Source organism: Ammospiza nelsoni, chromosome 1 (assembly GCF_027579445.1).
Source record: "Ammospiza nelsoni isolate bAmmNel1 chromosome 1, bAmmNel1.pri, whole genome shotgun sequence".
Lineage (NCBI taxonomy): Eukaryota > Metazoa > Chordata > Aves > Passeriformes > Passerellidae > Ammospiza > Ammospiza nelsoni.
In genome coordinates this window covers 37397790-37422086 of record NC_080633.1, presented here as the reverse complement: position 1 = coordinate 37422086, position 24297 = coordinate 37397790, and the positions used below count along the sequence as shown (strand labels likewise).

At 38.5% G+C, this 24297-nt stretch overlaps 1 protein-coding gene across 1 annotated transcript in view; it reads right to left on the bottom strand.

Moving 5' to 3' along the window:
* Positions 1 to 19807, bottom strand: part of KCNH8 (potassium voltage-gated channel subfamily H member 8) — a 175692-nt gene extending 155885 nt beyond the window's left edge. The window contains exon 1 of the mRNA XM_059477280.1: positions 19732 to 19807. Coding sequence (XP_059333263.1) covers positions 19732 to 19807 — 76 coding nt within the window. The remainder of the gene's footprint in view (positions 1 to 19731) is intronic.
* Between the last annotated feature and the right edge of the window lie 4490 nt (positions 19808 to 24297).

Here is a 24297-nt window from a genome sequence, read left to right as displayed (position 1 = left end):
GATTATTTATACTCTGATATTTATGGCACATCCTGATCTGAAAGACTGTATGAAAATGTTCAAGAAATAGCACGGACTGTAGCACATAATATGAAAACCTATTACTAAAAATGGATGGCAAACAAGACTTATAATGTTGTTTTTAAAAAAAACCCCATATTTTCTCCTCTTATCTTTCAAATAAAAATATGATTTAAGGTTCACCATTCATCATTTATTATATATATTTTTTGGCTGCACATAGGCGTAGGAGTTTTTTAAATATTTCAGTCTGAACAGTAAGCTGTTGCTGAGCAATGGTGTCCTGTAGACACTTTTCCTTCCTCTGAGGGTTTAAAGGTTAAGATTTAAATAAGCATGAACTTCTGGAATTTATCCCCATGAAATAATTATTTACTTTACAATTCAGAAGATATTTTTCTTGCCTAAGATTATGTAAGACCTTGTTTTTATATGTTTCAAAAACTATTTTTGGTGAAATCTTGAAGAATATGTTAAGATAAAGTGCCACCACTCCTGTGATTTATAGACAAAAAGTTAAAAAGTGGGCCTGGAAAAATTACTAAGCACAAAAAATGGGAAGAGACTGAGTCTTGGTCCATGATAAGTTGGGAGCCAGCAGGGTTGAGTACACTTCTTTATTAGTCAGTGAACAATTAAATTCTTCCTAGACAAGAGCAGAGCAACAGCTGGAGTGACAGCCAGCTGTGCAGCTGGAAAGGATGAGGGCCATAGAGATTTGTGATCACGCTCTCCATTGCCCATGTACACCCAGTCTCTATGGGAAAGCAAAAAAAGGCATTATAAGAATGTAAAAATATACTGAATAGTATCAAATAGATGTTAAAAAAACCAAACCAAACAAAAAAACAAAAACAAAACAAAACAAAAAAAAACAACAAACCAAAAGAAGAGACTTTCGGAAGTCAAGGAAGGGAAGAAAATGGAAATTCCAGGAAAAGGCTTTCTAATAGGTCCATGATAGTAGCATTTCTCCACAATAAGTCTCTGAAAGAGTAATATATATGCATTTTTGTCTTAAGATTCAGCAGTCTTTAACAAATAGAATCTCTGGTCTTCCAGCTATTAAGTTCTCTGATCTGTCCCATCCATGCATCACTCTGACTCCTAGAAAGTGAGTGTGGAGCATTCACACATAGAATGGAAGAAAATGTAAGTACTATAACTTTAAAATGAAAATGAAGTGCTTAGAAAGGAAAAAAAAAAAAAAAAAAGAGAAGCCTTTATAATTTGTTTCTTATTGTGATGTTTTCAAAAAAATTACATTGCATTAAGAAAGAATGGATAACTCCTACTGAAAAAAATTACAAGAAAACAAAAACCAGAGTATTTAAAACACAAAATGATAAGGAGTAATAGCAACATTATATATTAACTTTGAAAAGAACATGGAAATAAACCCTTTTCTACAACATGTTTCTGTTTCAATTAATTTGGCAATGATACCTGGAGAACATGAAACTACACAGGTATCATATATCTTCTCAAAACAAAACTAGCATCATAACTGAGAAACCGAAAGTTTCAGTTAGGCTGGAGTTAAACAAAAAATATTATAGCGTTGATATTGTTCTGTGGGTGACATTTCAGAGCAGCAGCTGGAACTTAGCACAGCCCTACTGCTCTGCCAAACAGGGTGGGGCTTTTGTGGAAATGGCCACTTACCCCAAAGGAGGTTTATGTTGGACCAGAGTAAAAATAATTTTCTTTTTTAACTTTAATTGACATCATTTTTTTTTTAAAAATTTATTTTAGAGCACTAAACAAGATAAAATAATAACAGTGTTAATGGATTTGAGAAATGAATAATTTCTTAGTAATTAAGGCCAATATTTGCAGATCATTGTACATCTTCAAGATGTTTTAAAAGCATTAAATATTCTTCAGAGCTCCCTTGCAAGTTAGGTGTACATGAAGTCTCATTTCAAGGACGGTAAAGAATTGATTTAGGGAATTTTGTTATTTACTCAGCCTTGTAACTGCCTCAAGAGCCAGAATTAAGGTATAATTTAAATCATCCAAAATGCTACCTTTCTACTCAACTCTAGAACTATCAGATATCTTAATTTCCCCTCAGATTTGCCCTCATACCACACTCAATCTTCCTACTTAGAAAGAATTTAATTTCCTATATTTTTGTGCAGTACATTGCCATGGACTTACTTCTGAAGGGGCAAGATAGAAAGCATGACCATGGGAAATCCAGAAATAGTGGGCAAAGCCTTTACTGAGGGACAGAGCAGCAATGCAACATGTGGATCATCACTTTCAGAAAACTGCAGAAATGCAGTCTACTGTGCATATTACTGTGGTTTCACTGGATCTGGCACTTTGCTACAGCACCAGCGATGCTTCCTGCCATTCCAGACCCAGAATGAACCAGGTCTCCATGCCCACTCTCCCCTTCCCACAGACTGCATGGAATTAGCAGGGCATTCTGATTGGTGTAATGCATCCAGCAATTGTGAAACACAGTGCAGATACCAGACAGGGGTCACACGTACAGGTTTTATCTACATTAAAAGACATATAGGAGACCTATTCTTAGAATCATAGAATGATTAGGGTTCAAAAGGACCTTAAATTTCCAACTCTACTGGTATGAGCTATTCGGACCACACCTCATTTTTAATGCAACTCCTTAAAGGCAAAGATGCGCGTTAGTTTGAGTTAAAGTAATAATAATGTTACAAAGCACAGACATCAAGTATTCCCATGAACCTACTGCCTGTGTATTTTCCCACTATGCAATGAAACACCTTGCACAGTTGCAAGTAGTATCAGGAGAGATGAGGATAACATTCCCATGGAAAATATTCTATCTGTGAATGATCTCATCTGTGGAGTGACATTTTCAGCCCTCTTTCCTTTTTGAAGTCTGGGCTTGCGAGTTCCTGAGGAGCAGTGAAGGAGAGCACAGTGGCAAGCAGTCAGTATTTCCAGGCTGAGAGGGCTCACCCTGAAAAGGCTTATGGTTTGGTGGGTGCACAGAGCTCCTTCTGCTTACTGGGAAACAGCTTTTTCCCTGATTATGACCATGAGAAGCATTGTTACAGGACTGCTCTGTATCACAGTAATCTCCCAAAGGTTTATGGGATTATGAGCTAACATGAGGTAAGTGGCAAACAACAACCCAGTCGCTCCTGACCCACCTGTTTCCTTTAAACCTAGAGTGGGCAGCTTCTCACTTCCATCTGCTTCTACATCTACTCTATTTACCTCTGCACTGAAAGCCTAGTGCTATACAGGGGTGTTAATTTGCAATTTAGCTTCATTAAAAACAGAATTAAGTTCAGACCTAGAGTAAAATCAGAGCAACCCTGTGAAATGCCATTCCCAGTTTTAATTTGGCACACAGCTTTCAATACATTTCTCTGCAGATGTAACCTGCTTTTGATGATAATTATGGCCAGTAGACTTAAGTTCAGATATTAATACTAACTTGGTTTGTCAGAAAGAAATTTTATCTCTGAACTGGTTTTGAATTCAATCACTGCAGCAATTAGAACTTGCTGTAATATATATATAAAATATATTTTTAAAATCAATTTATTTAAAAGAATCAGGATTCTTCAATGATTGAACTTCATAACTGTGGCCATTTAAACACAGTGAAAAAACACTACTGGTGATCCCTTTTGTCTTGTTAATTTTCAGGCATTTATTCTATACTTCTGTACTCTAATCAATGGAGAGAAGGACACTTTTCAGATGGTGAAAACACCATCTGGACCCGCCTGTCCCCTTCTTATGTCTGGCAATCTATTTAGTAAGTGTATTCCTAATAAAGACACTGAAACATTTGGTCCTCCAGAAGTTTCAAATTTTAGTTTAAAATTGACTTCATTCCTTGGACTTATCTGAAAATTATATTTCCAAGAATGAAGTCACTTATAAAAGATAATGCACTGCAAGTTATATATAACATGCTGACTCATCAGATATGGATGATTTTGTATAAAATTATTTTGTACCTGTACTTTGAGATCTGTCAGGGGAACTTGTTCCTTATTGCCCCATTTCTACACATGGAAATATGAATGCAGGCCAAGGCAACCAAACTGGAGAGTTATTTTTCATTGTTAATGATAAAGCTCTGGCATTTTACAATCATTGAATCTGAAGGAATATTTAAAAGTATTTCTGTTCTGCTGATTTTTGTGTTATAAATGCATAACTTCATAACTCATCCTAACAGTGGATAAAACTATTTTGAGGTACTTAATGGCATAAAATGTTATAAATCAATGGTTCAGTTTATAGGGAAACTGCTCTGATATAATCTTTACCATTGCATACAACAACAGAGGACATAGTAAGTACATGATGTTCAGACACTGCATGCCAGATAATGCTGTTATTTTAGGAAGAAATTGTTTTCATAAGGAAAACCACAAAAGACTGCATGAAAGATTTGGAGTATTGTGCAATGTGTGATTCATTGGCAATTACATTAGTGATTATTTCAGTATTTAAAAAAACCCAAACAAACAGCAAGCAGATTTTCATTCTAATAACAAAACCAGCTAAGTTCATATTGCTTAAGTACATTTTTGGGCAAAACCAAAACTGTATTCAGCAATGTTAAAGATATTAAATAACGGAATATATACTCAAATAATGGTTTAATTATCAGAAAACACATGATGTGCATATTAAGACTGTTACCAATATCACACATATCTAAAAAAATATTCTTGATACCCAGATGGGTTAAATTCATGGCTAAAAATTTGGGTATTTTCTCAAGTGTCAGAACTATCTCCAGCTGCTTCATTTTTTGTGTTAGTATATGATTTAGCTGAAGCAGTGCAAAAATGAATGTTGTTAGAAAATTCATTTAAATGTCATTTATTTCTAAATTGTTTCAAGAAAACAAATTATTCCACTTAAGCAGTAATTTCTATTGATGAAATTAGTTCAAATTCATCTGCATGGAAAAAAATGCAAGGCAAGAAACTAGGTGACTCTGCTTTTGACCACTCTTTCACTTTCTACATCAGTTCTCTTAAGAGGTGTGCTTCTCAGGGTGTTATGCAAGATCCTTCCATAAAAGCAGAAAAAGGCAACTCTCAAACATAATTGGTTTCACTATTTGCAGATATGAGAGATTTCAGGGGAGCTATTACGAGATGCTTATAAGTTTTATGCAGCTATGAAGGGGAGTTATACAGTCTATTTTAGACTCTAATTAGAGTGCATCCAAGAAGCACTAAAGATTAGGAATGTAAGGTTCCCTCTGCAGACAAAAGAAAAAAAAGCACCTTCCTGTACTCCATTCTGCAAATAACTTGAACCAGTTCAGCAAAGAAAAATAGTGCCACATTCAGCATACCTTTCAGAGGTATTCAGTGCTAAAAAAACCTTCCTGTCTAAAATAGCAAGAAGGACAAATAGCATATATGACTATCTTCTGAGCATTTCAACTGATTTATTTTCTCCCTCACAGCAATAGACTCAGACTTAATGCATCACATTTATTTCAGGTTACTGAAGCCAAAAAATCCTTAAATTGGAAAGCTTCAATACAGAATCAGTTAGGTGTCTATTTCAGAGTGTTCTAAAGGGTGATATTTGAACTGCAATGGATTGCCCATGCTTGCTGAATCTCTCAAGGAAGCTTTAATGTACTGCTGCTTTTTGTAATAAATAGGACTTAAGTGGCTCTGTTTCCCATACACCTCAGATTCTTCTCCCCATCTCCTCTCTTCTCAACACTAAATCCCCGGCCTATTTTCAACAATATTTATCAGGGAAGAGGAAATACAATAAGTTTTATAAAATAGCCCCAAGAAAAATGACTCGTGCCCTAATTTCACAAAATTTCAGTGTCAGCTTGACAGTACTGGATTACAGAATATTCATATAGCAGCTCAACTGCAAGGGTAAACAAGGATTCTTTGGCACACAGATTCATTTATTACCCCTTTCATATATTTGCGAGAGCTGAAGAGATTTTTATCTCTGATATTTTAGCAAATATTAAATGTTAGAATTTCAGCACTTTGTCAAATTAGGAAACAAAATTATTAATTAAAAATAAGAGAAAAGGATTATCCAAAGTAATTTGCCAGCTATCCATTTGAATTGGTACCATTTTCACTGCATAATAAAGGTGAGCAGTCCAGGGCTAGGGCCTAATGGTTTTCATTTCTCATCACTGATTTTATATTTAAGTTATGGAGAAAAACTTGGGCTTGTGCTGCTGTTCTCACAAACCTGTTTGGAACCTGGGTATTATTTATGGAAATAAAACCTCCGAGTTCTTTTACAGTTAGCCTGGTGAACAAGGAAGCAACTAAATGTCCCCACACTTCAAGGACAACTCTCCCACACTTGGCACAAGAAATTTTCCAACTGATCTGAGCCAGGTCAAGAGCTGTCTTCGGAGAAAGTCAGGTTGGGTCACTGGTATCCAGCTGGAATGGAAGGAATTGGAAAAGATACTACACTGAAGAAGCAGCTACGTGCACTTGGTTGAAGTGTTAGGAGGTTCTGGTCTTGATGATTTAGAAAGCAGGAAAACATACTGTGACACCTTAGAGTATTCATAGTAGTTTTATTTTTACTTTCAGTGGATTGAAAACAAATTCAGCTGTCCCTCAGAAAATGCAGTTAATACCAGTAAAAGCTACTCTGTTTTTGATGCTTCCCAAAATGTGGTAGAACACAATATTGCAATCCTGAAGTTCTGAAATAAAAATATATCAATGTGATAAAATACATAAATTTATTATTGCCACATTTTCAATGATGTAAGTTTATTTGAGTTCCTCTTTTAGTCTGAGGCTTTTTTTGCCTTTTAAACATTTATGCAATTTGCTTTCTGATTTTGGTCTGAAAGCTATGTGAAAGCTGTGTCATTAGAACAACTTTTTGGAAAGTAGAGTATTTTTTTAGAGGAACATTTTTTTTCCTCCTGGACATTTAAAACCACATTTATATGAAAAGGTTTTGTCTTGCTGACTGAGCGTTAATGTTCTGAAAGATATGCATTGCAAGTAAAGATAGAATTGCTCTTTATAGACGTGCTGTTTCATCATAGTGTAGGTTGTTACAAATCTCCTGTCATGAAAAATCCTCTTCATTTCTTCAAAGTCCGTGATTGAGACCATTATAAGATTAGAAAAAGCAAGATATTTTCTGTTTCTAATACAAGAGGAGTTTCTATGGCCTAGACTGCCTAGTTCCATGCTTTGTTCCTTCCTGTTTGTCATCAGTACAGTCTAAGCCAAGTTTAACATTTCCAGCTACTCTGGTCCTGTCAGGATGTCATTTTATAAGAGTAATTTTGGAAACACAGGGATGGAAATATGCTTCTCATATGCAACAATCCATTCATATAAAGGAACCATACTGGAAGGATTAAGGGTGTGAAACCTGTCCCTTTCATGGCAAGAATAAGATAGATAAGGGGCAAGAGTGGTTTTTAGTGGTGAAAGTCTTGCATCTGCAACTCTTATAGTAATTTACACTTCTGAAAATAAGATACAGCCTTCACTTTTTTTACTTCTCTATTTCTCTTCTGCTGTAGTTATTATGTTCTCTAGCACCATATTTTAACAACAGAAATACCTAGATGTTACAAGAGATCTTGAAATTATTTTGGTCGTCATGACATTTCTTGTGTAACAAAATGTGAAAGGTTACTGAAAATTACTTCAAAAGCTTAAAACCTGATAAAATTTCAGGACTGATCCAAAATTTCAGATAATTAAAAACTGAAGATTTTTTTTTTTGCCTTCAGAAATATATTTTGGTTGGTTTTCTGTAATTGCACCACATGTTTGATTTTAAGTGCAAGTATAAAATTCATGTAGGAGCTATTGAGGATTTAGCAAGTGTACAAACATATCCCTCAGTATGGAGCAGCAGTGCTACCAGAAAGAAATTAAATTTCTGTAGAAAATTCGATTTATTTCTGGGGACTATTTTACTTTCTTGAAAATACAGAGAACAGCTCTTGACTCTTGTCTCACAATTCCAGCAGACAGGCCTGTGGACCATCAGACAGTGCTGTAATTTAGACCCTTTACTGCCAGGGGTCTACACTGTTTATGTAGATGCCAGCTCTGACACTTGATTTGTTATTCAAGGACTTATCTGGAAAAGAGGTTCCCAGAGCAAGAGAAGTATTGGTGCTTCCCTGCAGCAGAACAGCAAGCCCTGCAGTTGGGCTGAGCCTGGTTGAAAGACATATCCAAATTTTCATCACCAGCCCCAGAGATATTCTGCATCATGTGGCCCAAGATGGCATTGTGTTATGTGCCAAAGAAAATACTGGTCTGTCAAAAAGGAAGGATTCCATTTTATTGCACAGCCAAACTATTAGAACACTCACTGCATTATTTTGCTGCCACAAACTTTGTTTGCCAAGCCTGAAAAACCTATCAGGAAGCACCTGCTTTCAGGAGCAAACTATTCTGTTATTACATTTAGTTTATTGTGCCATTCACAGATCCTCCCTGGAAGCCATGAATTAGCCATGATAAATGAACACCAATACATTCAAGTGCTGTGCAAACTGCTACAATACTCTAAGCATTAAAACAGAGGAAATAAAATCACTTTTCTCGGCACAGCAATATGTCAAAATTTAACGGCTAGAAAAACAGCTACTATCAAACTAAGAAACAAGGATTCTTTCTCATTAACTTCACTTTAGAAAAATAGTTCATTGAATAAATAGTTATGTACATCTTAATTAAATACAATCAATTTTATAGATGCCTGAGCATCAAAAAGATTAGAAGCCAATGCCTTCATTCTATAAATGTAAAAAACTTCTTTCTTCTTCATTCTTGCTTTTCTTAGAAAGTCATACCATAAAACAGAATATGTAAAGTTGACAGAAGATGTCTCACAACCTTTAATAGAGCACCTAGAGGCATTATTTTCAATGACAGTTCATATAAACTGACATATCAACCATATCAGGCTGGGGAAAAACCTAATAATATTCTCCCAATTAATTGTAACCTCTTAGCTTTACTCGTAATTATTTCACTCGGCTCCTAAAACTCAGCTTATTAAGATCCATCCATCATGGTGTGGGTCACACAGTATTTCTACTGTTGGGCTTCCTGGCCTTTGTCTTCCTTGTGAGAGGATGTGAGAGGACCTTGCCGACACTGGACTCGTAAAAGGGAAACTTGCTTTTAAATGAAGAGTAAAATGAAACTGCAAAATAATTACTATAATACCAGATTATTTATTTATTGAATGAATTTTATTTCCCTGAACTTAGTCTGCTGCTTCCCTGGAAGAGACACTCCTCATGCCTATCACTTGTGAGAGTGCCAGTTAACTATTTACCTGCACTTCACATCTGACTTATTGATGCATGAAGTGGCTGTTTTTATTTCCTCCTTTTTCTTTGAGTGATCATACCTATTTATATAAAAGTCATTGCTTCAGTAATTTGATATACTCCAGATGAGATTGTTACAGTATGAGGTTGTGATTGTTTATGCTTAAAGAGCATACCCACAAAAAGCCCCAGCAGAAATTAGCAACATTACAATAATTCACTACAAAAGACAGAAACTGAAGGTCTATAGCTCCCCTGACAGTTCAAGCAATCATTCCCAGGAGACACATATCAGCAAAAAAATTAATAAATGAAGTGCTTATCCTATCTGAAGAATGATTTCTTCTGTAATTAATGCAGGTTATCATCAGCTTATATGTTTCTCTATTTATAAGCTTATTTGAAATACTAAGTATTGAAATGTCCAGATAGATAATTGCTTTTCTGAACATACTGTTGGCATCAAAAGGAAGCACATTTTTGATACATAACTGCATTATTGGATCAGAACAAAAGCAGGGGGGGAAGCTGCAATTCAGTTAGCTCCAACTGGATGCAGCCAGCAAAGTCTCTATTTCTCCAAGAGTTACTGCTCCCACTATCTAATTTGATGGTTAGCACCGAGTTGTAATTGGAACCAAAATCCCAAATCCCCATCTGGATCCTGCTCACAGCAGTATCAACACAGTTCCACACCTGCTTGTCTTATTTATGTAAGAATCATGACTGATGTGTTTAAATGTCTGCAGCAATTTCCGCCTGTCCATCCTGACTGTTGTTGATCACTGCCTCTGCTGCAGGGATCGATCAGCAGCGTGGGGAGGCATTTGGTTCATTCCAGAGCAATGCCTGCTGCTCACTCAGCAAGCCCATCAGTCAATCCATCTCTGCTTCTTCACAACTGCTCCCTCCTTTTTTCCTTTCTTGGCCAAACATCACTTGTACACTTTACCACCCCGGACTATCCCTTATCTCTAAAAATCAATCACCACTGAGTTCATTCTGTAAGTAAACTTTTTAAAAAAATAATCAATTTTGTGTTTAAGGTTGCTTATAATCTTGGGTTTTCAAAGGTTCTTAAAGGATAAGAGACTGCTTTTTCAAAATTCAGACATCACTTGTGGCTACTCTCTACAGGTACAAAAATTTGTTAATTAATAATTAATTGTAATTGCTAATGAATTTGAAGAAAACAAAAACCGTTGATTCAGACAGGAAAATAGCAAGATTTTACAGGGAACTGATAATAGTTGGATGCAAATCTCCACCCTATCAGAATAAAATCTGGAAGTATGCTTTAAGCTGTAAGTGTGTAAAGGATGAACCGCGTCTGTGGTCCCACACTGCGCTGCAGTGAGTTCACATGACTGATGTGGGCGGCCAAGCCTCCCACGCCTCCCTTTCCTTAGGGAAAGTGCTCAGTGCTGTACAATGGAAGAGCATCACCTGCCCAATTCCAGGCAGGAAGACCAGGCAACAGGTCCATGGACCATCCCCTGCTCATGCTCTGCAAGGCATGCCAGCAGAGTCACTCTCCTGGTGAAGTCTAAACATGGCACATACGTCAACTAAAAATAATCCCAAACAAACCAACAACAAATAGAAATATTCCTGTAAACATGCAAAGAGGTAGCAAAGACAGTCAGGATTTCTAATGCATCCTGGTTTCTGTTTCCAGTGCAGAAGAATTCTTGAGCATGACTAAGAAGATAACTTAGTCATAGTTCTGCTTCAAAGAGGGCCATTAAAACCATGCTTTAAAAATCACAAAGACTAATTTATAGTGAGACCTTGAAAGGCCCCCAAAACATAGTGCACAACCACACTATTCTCTCACCTTTTTCCTCCCATGCTGTCACCCAATTATTACAGCACTGAAGCAGACACAACTTACAGCTATGTATATTCCTCTGTATATCAGTGATCCTGTTAATTTTCCCTAATCTTGGCAAATGCGTAGCTCAAGACCTTTCATTAATATTTATTAACTATTCTTTTCTACATTGAACTTTTAATTATTTAAATCGCTAACATATAATTCTGTAACTACACGTTTTATGAGGTGCATTCTTCTTCCCACAGTTCTGGAAGTGAAAAAAATAAAATGTTAAGTCCAAATTCCAAGCCTCAAGATCTTTTAACACAGTAAAGAAACAATCCAATTTAATAAATGCAATGAATGCCTTATCATCTCACAAACATAATTCATACAGAAAAAAGAAAGATGTGGATTGAAATACCATGTATTTTGATTTCAACCATTAAAAAACATACAAAAAGTAGAGAAAACAGCTTGCCAATGATACACTGTGATTATTATTGACTTTTGAAGGTTTTTTACTCTCCTAAGAGTCCTTTTGATCTTCCACAAAGAAGATTGTTTTTTTCTGCAAAAGTACTTTCCTCTAAAATAATATAGTTTCCCTCTTGTTTTTCATATCAGTGTAAATTCCTAAACTAGATTGTGAGAAATTCCTAACTAAAAATGTAAGAAAAGGCAGAACTTATCCAAAAACACGCTCATCAATTGTCCAGGAATTATCTGACATTTAGAGGGAAAAAAAATAAAATCAAGCTATCTGTCCAAGGAAAATTTTCTCATTCCAAATATCAAATAAATGACACAAGGACCATCTCAGAATTCTCTTTCATACCTTTGGAATAAGATGCCTAGTCACATGTCATAACTCACTATTGAGTGAGATGGAAGGCAAAAAGAAAAGGCCACCGAAAAAAGCTGTAACAATGAATTTCAGGTCTATTCAGCTCAGAATTAATCCTTCTATATTTCTACAAGTTTAAAAAAGAGAAAAAACCAAAATACTTCTGATGACTAGGAGTCTAGGACTAAGGACTGAGGAGAAAGCTAATTGAGTGCTGGCACACTGGAAGCTGTTTTCTCTTCAAAAGATCAACAGGGAAGACAACATATTTCTCCATAACACAAGTGTCTTCAGCTGTCCCTGAAATGATTGACAGCCAGCATTAAGCTTTAGGGATGCTCAGACGATATTTAATGTCAAGTTCAACATTGAATGCGCTTGTATTTTAAGAACAACACCTGTTCCAAAGTCTTTGAATACTACTATCAGTCCCAGAAAACAGAAGGAGCCAGAAGCTCTTGGCAAGATAAAGCACAAAAGAAGACTTTTTTCCTTGCTGTTAAGGAAATCTCTCTCCTCACTGAGATTTGAGAATGCTGTGTTGGTTTCTTATCTTGTTGTGCCTCCCCTTCCCCCACCTCCTTCTATTGCCACCCTTTCTTTTTTCCCTATTTCTTATTTATTTATTTTTAGAGTGAGTGGGCAAGAAACAAAATTACTCTGTGAGCAGGTTGTTCCTTACCTGCTTTTTCCTTTTAGTCACTTTAACACAAGGTAAGATGAGCTTGCTTGTGATGATGCAAAACTGCTGTAGCAACTGTCTTTGTTAACCTTTTCCAGGCTACAGCAAATGCAATATATGTACCTTGTTTTTCTTTCAAAAATTCATTTCCTCAGACTAGTACTAGGAGCAGTGAATGCTCTGTAAACCCCTATCTTGCCTGATATATTTTAATATATTCATGTACATCTATTTGTTTACACTCCTACATGTGCTTGAGGCAGTGTTTTTGCTGCATTTCTACTCTTTAGAGCCCTGAAAAATACTCTGAGCATCTTTCCTTTACATCCAAAAAGGCTGGGAATGCATATAGAATTGCTACCTGCACAAATAAAATAAAAATTGATAATAGAGGTTGAATGTACAAATGTAATGATAGCCATAAGAGAAATCTGTTTCTAGGGTGAATCTATTTACTCATTGAAATGCATAGACAGAGAAAAAAGTAATACATGTCTGGGGAAGGGAATAAAGGGACTTTTACAGAAACTCTCCAGTGGGAATCCAGATAATCAGCTATGGTTTAGAAACACTAAAAAATTCTTCCACTAACACAAACTACACGTTCATTCAAATATATGTAACTTCAAATATACAGATTTGAATTGATCACTGCACTGTGAATCAAGTTTCTACCCAAAAACAATACAGAAGATAATATTATTTTGCTACTAAGGAAAAAAATCCCTTATTTAATTAATATTTTCACTCTTAAATTTCAAATGCTTGCCTTGACTTCAAATACAGGGTTTATTTCTGAAGTGATGATGTGTGCTATTAGTCCAGCTTTATATTTATAATACTAATCTAAGATTAGTGTGATTACTGAATTATATAGCCTCTGAATGGAGGAACTACAGATCCTGCCTTATTTCTGTCTAGCAAAAAATAAGAGAACATCACCCAGGAATTTGAATAAATCAGTATTTTTTCTAGCAATAACATGGACTCTGAATAAAACATGCTGTAATGACCATTTTTCATGATTTTAAAGTGATTGCACATTAAAAATAATGCCTGAATACATTTTGTTTGCTTGAATCAGGTCCTTAGAACTAGAACTGAAAAATTAAGCAAAACATGGTCTTAAGATGCCTTGAAACCCTTCCAATTCCATCTTTCAGGTCCAATTTTAGCTCAAGCTAGAATCAGAATTCACTCTAACTGCTGAAAGTGAAGAAAAACAGATAAACTGACCTTAAATTATGAAGTTCTACACCACCAAAACTTGTGCCAAAAGATGAGGAAAAGATTTTCCAGTTAGCTGCCTAATCTAGCCAATTGGTTACTTCCAGCAAAAAGCAACAATACAAAACAGGTTCCAGCATCCAATCCCTGGTTTATATTAAAAATCATATTTGCCTTTTTTAGTAATGGAGCTACAGCAAGGTGCAGTGCTGGTCACATCTTACAGAGAAAAGTCAAGACAGGCAAGGTCTGCTTTTTTGGGGCTCTGAGCTGAGAACAGGCAATATTCTTTCCAGTGTTGACTGTATATTTTTCCAGTGACAAATGATTAATTCACAACACCACATTATTTACTTGTTCAAGGATATGAGTAAAAGCACGAAACAATTCTGGATTAACATAGGAGCAAGAATAGAAGTATCTTTGGAAATTTCCCTCTGGCCAACTCACCCCATCTCTATGACAAGGAATTTGACCAGCTTCCCTGCTCTTATTCCTTCAGAAGGATAGTTTGACAGACCACCAGATTTTCCACTGTCACTGCTTTGAATTCTCTTTGACTTTGATCAGTGCTTATCACAGTTTGAGTCACCCTTCCTTGGTCGCAGGATTTTACAGAATCTCAGAATCAACTCAGTTGGAAAATACCCCTGAGACCATCAAGTCCAACCTAGGACTGAACACCACCATGTTTACACCAAGTGCCAAATCCAGTCTTTCCTTGCACACCTGCAGGGATAGTGATAAATTTATTTCTAAAGCCCAACCTAAGCTTCCCCTAGGACAGCTTGAGACTGTCCTCTCATCCTGTCACAGTTGCCTGGGAGAAGAGACCAATCCCCACCTGGCTACAGCCTCCTTTCAGGCAGTCGTAGAGAGTGATAAGGTCTCCCTGAGACTCCTTTCTTCCAGGCTAAACAACCCTCGTTCCCTCAGCTGCTCCTCATAGGACATTCTCTCCAGACCCTTCACCAGCTTCATTTTCCTGCTCTGTACCCACTCCAGCACCTCAATGTCCTTCCTGAACTGAGGGGCCCAGAACTGGACACAGTGTTTAAGGTGCAGCCTCACCCGTGCCGTGTATGGTCTGTGATCACTGCCCTGGTCCTACTGGCCCCACAATTCCTAAAACAGGCCAGGATGTCACACACTGGCTCACGTTCAACCAGCTGTCACCCAGCACCCCAAGGGACTTTTCTGCTGGGCAGCTTTCCAGCCACTCTGCTCCCAGTGTGTAACTGGAGCATATTTTTTCTTTGTCAGGTAGAACATTCTGGTCCTGGAGTCTGATGAAAAGCTTCCTCCCCCTGGAAACTCAGCTGTTGCTTCCCCTACACCTGATACTGCTGCAATTCCTTGAGCCTGTGTGAGGTAGAACCCCCAGGCAGCCAAGAAGCACTTTTCTGCTTTTGAAGTTTCTGTGATACTATTAAGCAGCACATTGACTGGTGTAGAGAGGATAGGATTCACCCTGAATGAGACAGAATTTGACAACAAAGTTACAGAAAGTGTTAGTTCCTTGGTTCAACCTAGCAGACCTCACCAGTTTGTTTGTGAGACAGGAAAGCAAGTGCTGGGGGTAGCTGGGAAAGAGTGGGGGAGGAATATGACCCTCAATGGCAATCTGCAATCTGGAAAGATCACTGCACACAAAGGCTTTCAGCTCTCTACCAACTGACAATGATGCAAAAGAGACAACCTGGTTCTACCCACAGTGCCAGCAGAAGTACGCTTAAATCTGTATGTTCTCATCAGGTGCTTTTCAACCATATCTCAAGTGTAACTAAAACAATCAGAAAACTGATTCCATTTTATCAGGAAGGAAAAAAACCAAACAGTTCTGAAAATTGCTGTTTAGGTGCAAAGATCCTTTTGTTAGTACTTGAGCACGACTTTAATTGGAAAATATATTTGAATGTAAAAGTTGTTCAGCAAATAGAGAATTAACAAATTATCACCATTGACACTGAGCAAGAAGAAATTTACTCAGCTTGATCTTCAGGTTGGGTAGTGTAAAATTGTCAATAAGAATGTGAAGTTAATGTGGAATCTGATCACATATGACAGACAGGAGATAATTATAGAACTTCAGCTGTCATTTCATAGTATAACCATACACAAAATTGTTGGTTTTTTTTAAATAAAAATTAATAAGGCTATTTGCTGAATCTCTGTTAACTTTACTCTCCGAGAAAGTCACACACATTTCCAGAAACCATGACTTTGGTGTGTATTTATTAAAATAAATAAATAGTGCATGAAGAACATTTATGTATGTGTGTATATACATATGAAAATAATAGAACATAATTTCCTACCATGCAACTAATTCAGAATGCTTTGCCTGATCTAAATAGGGTTAAGAAGCAACAATATGCAAATTTTCCATTGAAAAGCTTGAAGTGTAATAACTCACTTCAGACATTCAGTTTCATAATATTTCGTGGTGGGGTTAATTATAGGTTTATATTTTTAATATTTTCACACTTTAAAATGTTATTTTGTCTCGAAAATATAAAAAACAAAACAAAACTAAACTAACAAAAACCCCTAAACCCCACACCACTCATTTGAAATGCTTGTTTTCCACATAGGCAATAAACACATTGTTCACAGAGGGGACAAAAAGTCTTGGATGACTTAGTGTTTACATTTTGGATGGAGAGGAAAACATTGTGAGAAACCATTAACTTAAATTAAGATGCAGGACCACAAAAGATATTTTTGGGTTGGAAGAAGGTGTCTGTATGACAGCACACAGGCAGAGACAAGAGCTCTGCCATGGAAATCCAGAGAAGCAAACCTTTAATGCTGCTCTTCCACATCTGCAACACAGGTAATGGGAAATATGCAGGAGACTTCTGCAATCTCCTGCACAGCTAATAGTAAGCCCAAAATTTATCTAATTGCTTTCTTTAGCACATATTATTGGTCTTATATGTAAAGAATACTGATGTGTAACATTCTAGAAAAAAAATCTACTGGGAGAATTCTGAGCAGCTGAAGCACCTGCCAAGGACTTTATTTTTGAGATATGCAGTATTTCATAGTGAAATTTATAACTGCTAATTAGACATAAGTCACTGCAACAGTATAGTTTAAAAAGTTCTGTCAATGAAATTTTGAAAATTCCGTGCAAAGCAAAGCATATTTTCTAATATTATCTGGAATCCCTTCTTGCACTTTTGCCCGGAATTAGAATTATCCTTCTTCTGGATTAAAGATGCATTGGTGGATTAGTCTATCACTGATGACAACATAATATATCCTTCCCAGAGGCTTAAACTGAAAAGAGGTCTGTTAACTACAGACTGTATTAAAACAACAGCAAAAAAAAAAAAAAAAAAGAAAAAGAAAAAAATTACATTGGACATGAGACATTATTTTAAAATTTAAATATCAGCATGTGGGAGGTCAAAGGTTGTGAAACATAACCTCAGGTTCAGTGCCATGTATCAATCCTACTCTTTCCACAGACTGTATCACCCATAAAACTAGTAAGGCATGGGACTGATTCCTGCAAGGATTAGCCATGGGTACTACTTCTAGCTTTAGCCACCTGAGCAAGCTCAGGAATACCAGCCACACAGGCAATTTAAATGAAAAATAAATTGGTTTTAACTTTTTTACTTGATGGTCAGATATGTGCACATATTTTGAAAAACTGTGCTTTTTTATTTGAAAATTTTTGGCCAGTAAAAGAAGTATTAATTTTATATTTTAATTTAGCATTTCCAAATCAACAAAGCAGGTGAGCTGTTTCTGAACTGAAATAATTTCTATTTCTGAAACTTTGTTTCAGATGACATGAAGCTGATTCATCACTTTAACGCTCTAAAGGAGATGTTACATTATTCTGTATTTTAAGAGACATGCCAGCAGTTTTCCATGGAACAGTGTCTTCCTTCAAAGTTTTTCTAGGTGTAAAACCACATAGTACATAAAACATGTTTCTGTGTGAACGTTCTGGAATATTTCACATGCCAATGATCATACAATGAGAACTTCTAGAATACACCTGTTTAATATTTAAACCAGATTCTGGAAGGCTAACTAAAAAGAAATATTTCAATGACTCAAATAGGTAATGTGCTGCACTCTCTGGTGAACTTAAACACCTAATTACATTCTTTTTCAATTATATCCCAGGAAAAAGCAGATGAGTTGTTAGCATTAAATTTCAATGTAAGATGCTGGGTTCTGGTTTTTGTTTAAGAAAAGGTCAGTCCTTCACTTTGTGAAAGCCAGCAAAATTGTCTTTAAAAGGAGCTCAGCATGAGTGTAGAATCCAGCTAAGAAAAGAGCTTTCTACCACACTCGCCTGTTGGTGTCAGTGAGAAGATGGGGATTAGACATTTTTCTGGTGTTTCATTTAATAAGAGACCTGGATGTCATCACTAATGTTGCTTGCTAAATTGAATCTTTGAAGAGCAGTATAGAATATGTGAAGTGTTTGTGTGTACAGCTCACAGGCTGTGTGCTCCATCCTTTGAAAGGAAACCATTGTGAAGGGGGAGGGTCCTGAGCACAAAGAAAAGGATTGCTTTTCTGGCAAACAGCAATATCAGCAACAAAACTCTAATAAGAGCCACATGCTCCAATACGCAGTAAATAATACCCATACACTTTGTAGAAATAAAAGGTTGGAGGAGGAGGGAAAGGACTTTGAGTTCTGTAGTCAAAGGAATTTAAAGGTACATCTAAGTAGTCTTACAAGAGACTGCTTTATAGTGAAGTATCAGTTACACACAACCCTGGATCGTAATTATCTGTGTATCCTCAGACTAGCAGAGCAGTTATAATGCAGTTCTGTGCTTCTCTGCAATTGATCTCTGTGACTGCATCATTTTCTTGACGGTTTACAACTTGCTGATTCAGTAATCACAGTTCAGCTGTCTTAATCACACGGTAATTGAACCACAGAGGGAATGCCAATAATCAAGAAGATACCAAACCAATTAGATAGCAATGTTTTCAGTCAAGAAACAGCTAACAGCAACTCAAACCTGAGTTTGTTTATTCTCCCCTGTTGATGACTAGATTTCTGAAAAGGGAATTAAAGGGAAGGCAGTCCATTTTGGCCCAAATCCGCTATCTCCCTGCTCCTTTTATTATGCGTGAGCCCCGTTGAAGAGGAAACAGAAGTCAGGACCCAGGCGGGTCCCCCCGCAGGGCCGGAGGGGGAGCGCGGCAGCCGTGCCGGGGGCGGCAGCGCCCGCCCGGGGGAGCGGAGCCGAGCCGGGCCGGGACCCGCCCGGGCCGGGACCTGTCCGTGGTGCTGCAGCCGGGCCGACACCGCTGCCACCGCCGGGGGACCCTCGGTCCCGCCCCGCCTGCCGCCACCAACCCCCTGCCGCAGCCTCCGCCACTGCCGAGCTCGACTCACAGAAATTCAGCTTTTGAGGACATTTCGAACGCCTCAAGGCTGGGGGTACTCAACAAAATAGATTCCCGAAACCTCCTAGCAAAGCCCAGCCCAGGCTCTGAGCGTGCCTCTCCCGGGCGGTCTCTGGGCTGCCCGGGGCGCGGGGGACGCCCCAGCCCAGCGCGCAACTTTCCCGCAGGGAGCCGGGCTCCAGCCCCTGCGAGCCCCCGCGCAGGGCATCGCAGGCGGAGGGGACCTGGCGCTCTCCTCGCTGCAAAACTGTGGAGAAGCCAGGCAGGAGAGAGAGAGAGCCTGGGAGCTCCCTCGCCTCGCCTTCCTCATTGCCGGCTTCTGGCGCCAGGGAACCCCCGGGGGGCGGAGGGAAGGGGAAGCTCCCACCGTAGGAGCAATGCCCCCCGTGCATCCCCTTCTCCGGCAGTCCGGAGCCCCAGCCCCGACTCACGTGTGCCGTCAAACCGGGTGGCGATGGTGTCCAGGAAGGTGTTCTGGGGTGCCAATAATCCCTTCATAACCGGCATTTTTCCAGCGCGGTGCGAGGTTCCCCATCAAAGTTTGTCTACGAAGGTGGCTCGAGAAGAAAGTGCAGAGGGCGCCCGGGGGAAGGTAGGGAGGGAGGAGGCGGAGGGATAGGGAGGAGAAGGAGGATGGGGATGCCGCCGCGCCGCCTCCGGCGCCGGGAGCCCCCCGCTCGTCAGCCCCGGCCCCGCACGGCGCTCCCGCCCCGGGAGCCGCGCACAGGTGCGGGGGCGCGCACAGGTGCGGGGGCGCGCACAGGTGCGGAGGCGCGCACAGGTGCGGGGGCGCGCACAGGTGCGGGGGCGCGCCCCCGGCCGGCAGCGCCCGCGCCCCCTCCCCGCACCTCTCCCAAGGCCAGGGGAGGGGGGCGCCTGGGGAGAGCCGCCGTGAGGAAGGACGGGCTGGAGGAGAGCAGGGAGCCGGGGAAGAGCCACCTTTATCCACCTGTAGCGGAGCCGGGTGGGGCGGGGCAGCGCAGGGACCGGCGGGGCCCCGGGCGGGGAGCCTCCTCCCCCCCCGGCAGCCTCAGACACATTTCGGCTCCAGCGCCTGAGAAGGATCCCAGGTATCTCAGCTCACAGGGACCCTGCTTTGTGAGTAATGATATCGCAGGGTAAAGCGCAGCCTCTTACTTTGCTGCAAGAAGAAACACCCTTGATAGATAGCAAATGCTTCTGGAGATGCTCACTGGAAAGTGAGACTGGGACATGGATAATTCCCCACCAGTTGTGCGGCCTCAGATATTATTTGCATGGTTAGGCTATTTCATTTAAGGAATATATATTTTTCTGTGATTGTTAGTACATCCTATAATATTCTTTCAACATTCTTCCCTGAAAAATTCCTGAAATATTTGTTTTCTGCCATCCAAAGAGAGAATTAATGCATATCTTAGCCCAGAAGGTCTATTGTGTAAATTCCAATAAATAAATATGGAACAACAGTAATAAAGAAGTGGCATTCCACATTCAGATGAGTAACCTGCTCAGACTGGTATCATGACTCTTTAAAAACTGCCAGTCAATTCTCCATAGTACAGTCATTTCACTTACTGTAGCAGCAATGGAAAAACTTCCCCATGTTCTTTCAGGATTAAACGACTCTAGAGAAAAGTAGTGGGAGTACACTCCCTAATCTACAAAGTCACTGTGAAGAGGAAGCCTGTTGGGTTCTTGCTATTTTACAGTACTGCTATTTGTATTTTTTGCTATTCCTGTTTATTTAGGATTCTCTTTCTCCAGATGGTTAGAAGACTTTGATTCCCACTTTTCAGCATAAGCAGCACAGAGAGGTTACAAAAGAAAAAAAAAGGTCTTTCTTTACAACAGATAATGAAACACAGAAAGCCCCCAGAACCTCAGAAAATGCTGATACACAGGGTTTCTTGTACAATATAAAGCCTACCCATGGTAACCTCACCTTGGCTCTGGAGAATGCAGCAGTATTTTGCTGAGATCATGAATGCGTCCAGTTGCCCTTGTACTAGAAGCCTTTCACAAACTAGTTGATACAGAGCTGCCAGATCAGTTTTCAGATGTAGCACATGAACTGAGAGACTGTCTGTACAGTACTTTGGAAGTCTTCAAGATCTCAAAGTACTATCAGTTTCTTGCTACCTAATAATCTTCAAATTCATGTCAGCCTTGTCCTTAAAGTACACAATTTTTATACCAGCAATTTTAAATTTTCCTTATTATTCTCATATCTTCCAGTTCAATATAAGCAGAGTCACAAAATTAATTTCTATTCATAGTTTTCCATTTAGCCTCTCTGGCTACTTGGATTTAATGATACACGTACTCACTAGTGAAATACAGAAAATCCTATTTCAATACCTGGAAAACTCTGAAAAGCATGATCAGGTTTTCACTTCTGCCAAAGTGCTCAGCAACAGAGGTTGTTAAGATAAATCCAAAGCTTTGAAACCTGACAAAAGGCTTGCCTATGTTGTAGCCTGTGGTGCTGCAGTTATGTTTCAGTTTGCATTTTTCTCCATGGCCTGACCAAACACCATTTAAGTAGGGATGCAGTGAAAGAGAAAGGAGTGTATTCTTACTCCTAGTACAGGCAGTCAGGAGAAGCAAACCCTCATATACACTTAAACATATAAATGTATTTTTCAATTTTGGTCATCACAAAAGGCAAAAGAGACAAGGAGAGTCAAGTTGTTGCCTGATAAGTCTGCAAGGCCATAAATGGCCACATCAAGTCTGAGCTCTAATCAAAGTGTTTTGAGGGCTGTATAACATAACAGCTTCAGTAAGTTTAGAGCTTTATTAAGAGCTCCTGGAAACTTCTTAATCATGAGACAAAAAATGTTTTAATAAAGCCTTGGGACTTAACTTGGACAAAGAATGCCAAAAAGTTATGCAAACACACAGCTCAGAAAGGATGGGTAAGTGCCAGAGGAGTTGCATGGCATATTCCATGTTAATAGGTGTGAACAGAAATTAGTTATTGAAATTCACCACTAGCCAGGGGGATGTGATAGCAATGGCACTGAAAGGAAATTCTGCTGATGCACAAGAGGGAAGGATACCAAATGCTGCTGGAAAGCCTCTTCATCTCTGAGAACTTCAGGAAAGAGGAAGTTTGCTGCTCTTCACAAGTACTCACACTCATGCTATACTGTTACCAATTGCTTGTGGAAATGTCTACATACTATGAACAACTAGTAACAATTAAGCCCCTAAAAATTTTGTGTTTGTGTTCTGTGTATCACAAAACAACCACCCAAATGCCTTTGAAGTAAAGCTAATAAAATATATTACAAAAATAATGTACATAAAAAGGCTCAAACTACAAAAGATGAGAAATTGAAGTGCACTACCTTATTTTGCACTTGTATTTAGCAAATTCTAGAGACTTTTACTTATAAGAGTAATCCTCAATACAAAGTGGTACTTTAGAGAGCTTACTACAAAACACGGTAAACTCTTAAAGTTGCTCAAAGCAGACAAATTTAACAGGCTGAAATTTTGGTAAGCAAAGAAGAAATAGTTAAGAAAAGCAGACAAGAGCTGAACATATATAAAAGGGAGGAGTTGAAATTTTGCAACCAAAAATTATTTGGAAAATTATTTTTAAGCTTTAAATGAAAAGAAAAGGTAATCTGAATAGTCACAGATATATATTATATATATATATATATATGTGTGTGTGTGTGTGTGTGTGTGTGTGTGTATAAGGAAAATGAAAATAAAAACCTAAAAACCTGGGTGAATTTTAGCCTGTTTTAAGAAACCAGCTTTCAGTTTTGCTGTATCAATTTCTAATATCTGGAATATCGGACCATAGTGCCTAATAAAATATTATTTTTGCTGGAAAGGACAGGTAAGCAAGAGTTGGAATCTAACTTTGATTTTTTGTGTATTAGTCTATATCCAATTTACATAAATAGCCCACTCCCCATATTCCTTTCTTTTTTGCTGTGGAGCATTTTGCTGAATTCAAAAGCATAAATATATGTAAAAATATATGGATATGAGATACAGATAAACAGTACCAAAGCTGAGAAATTAAGTACTGATAGCACTGCTGCTACTCTTGAGGATGCCATTAACATCCAGAGATTGCAAATGAACTTTATTCAGGGGCTTAGAGTTTAGACCAGAAGGACTATCTAAGAAAATGAGGTTTTCCACTTCAAATTACTCAACAGTATGTAAATAAAACCTCAGCATTACATTTCCCCCTACTTATCCACAGCTACTTGAGCACTCAACATATCACATTACATTGTGAGGCATGGTATAATCTATATTATTGCTTGTTACCCAGAAATGTGGGCATGGGCAGAGTTTTGCGCAAAATATAAGCAAGGAGCAGCATGTTGTAGCATTTTTTCTCATAACTTTTCCTCATTTATGATTTATCCAACAGAACTGCTCCCAAATCTTGTTATTAATATTTCACAGTATCATGAATTACCTCATGAAGCAAGAAGTCAGGAGTTGCTTCCCTGGCATAACCATTTGACCTCAACTTACCTGCTACAATTATGCAAATGAAAGGAGATAGTGAAAATCAAATTAACAAGGACTGCCTGCAGTTTACTTTTGTGCTTAAAATTGCCACCCACTTATTTGTTTGTTAACCCTGGCATGCAGTGGAAAACAAAGAAATTAAAAAGCCTGAAAATACTAGAAAATGGCAAAGAATGGCAACCTGCTGTTCATCTGCAATGAACAGGCTAATTTAGTCTGAAGTAGTGTGTGTGTTAAGAATATTATCCTGATAAATGACTATTGCACTTCAAGAAATGCTGGCCCCTGCCTTTTGTTGTGCATATGCCAACAAGAGAAATTTTCAAGAATAGAGCTGCATAATTACAACTCCAACAAACAAGGGACAGTTTGGGTTGAAGTTTAAATGCACAGCCAGCACCTCTGGCTCAGGAGGAGACTGAGTTCCTACAAACTGGATGAAGCTGCAAGCAAACAGGAGAATCCACACATGGTGGTGCTTTTACTGAAGTTAAAGATTTAAAGCT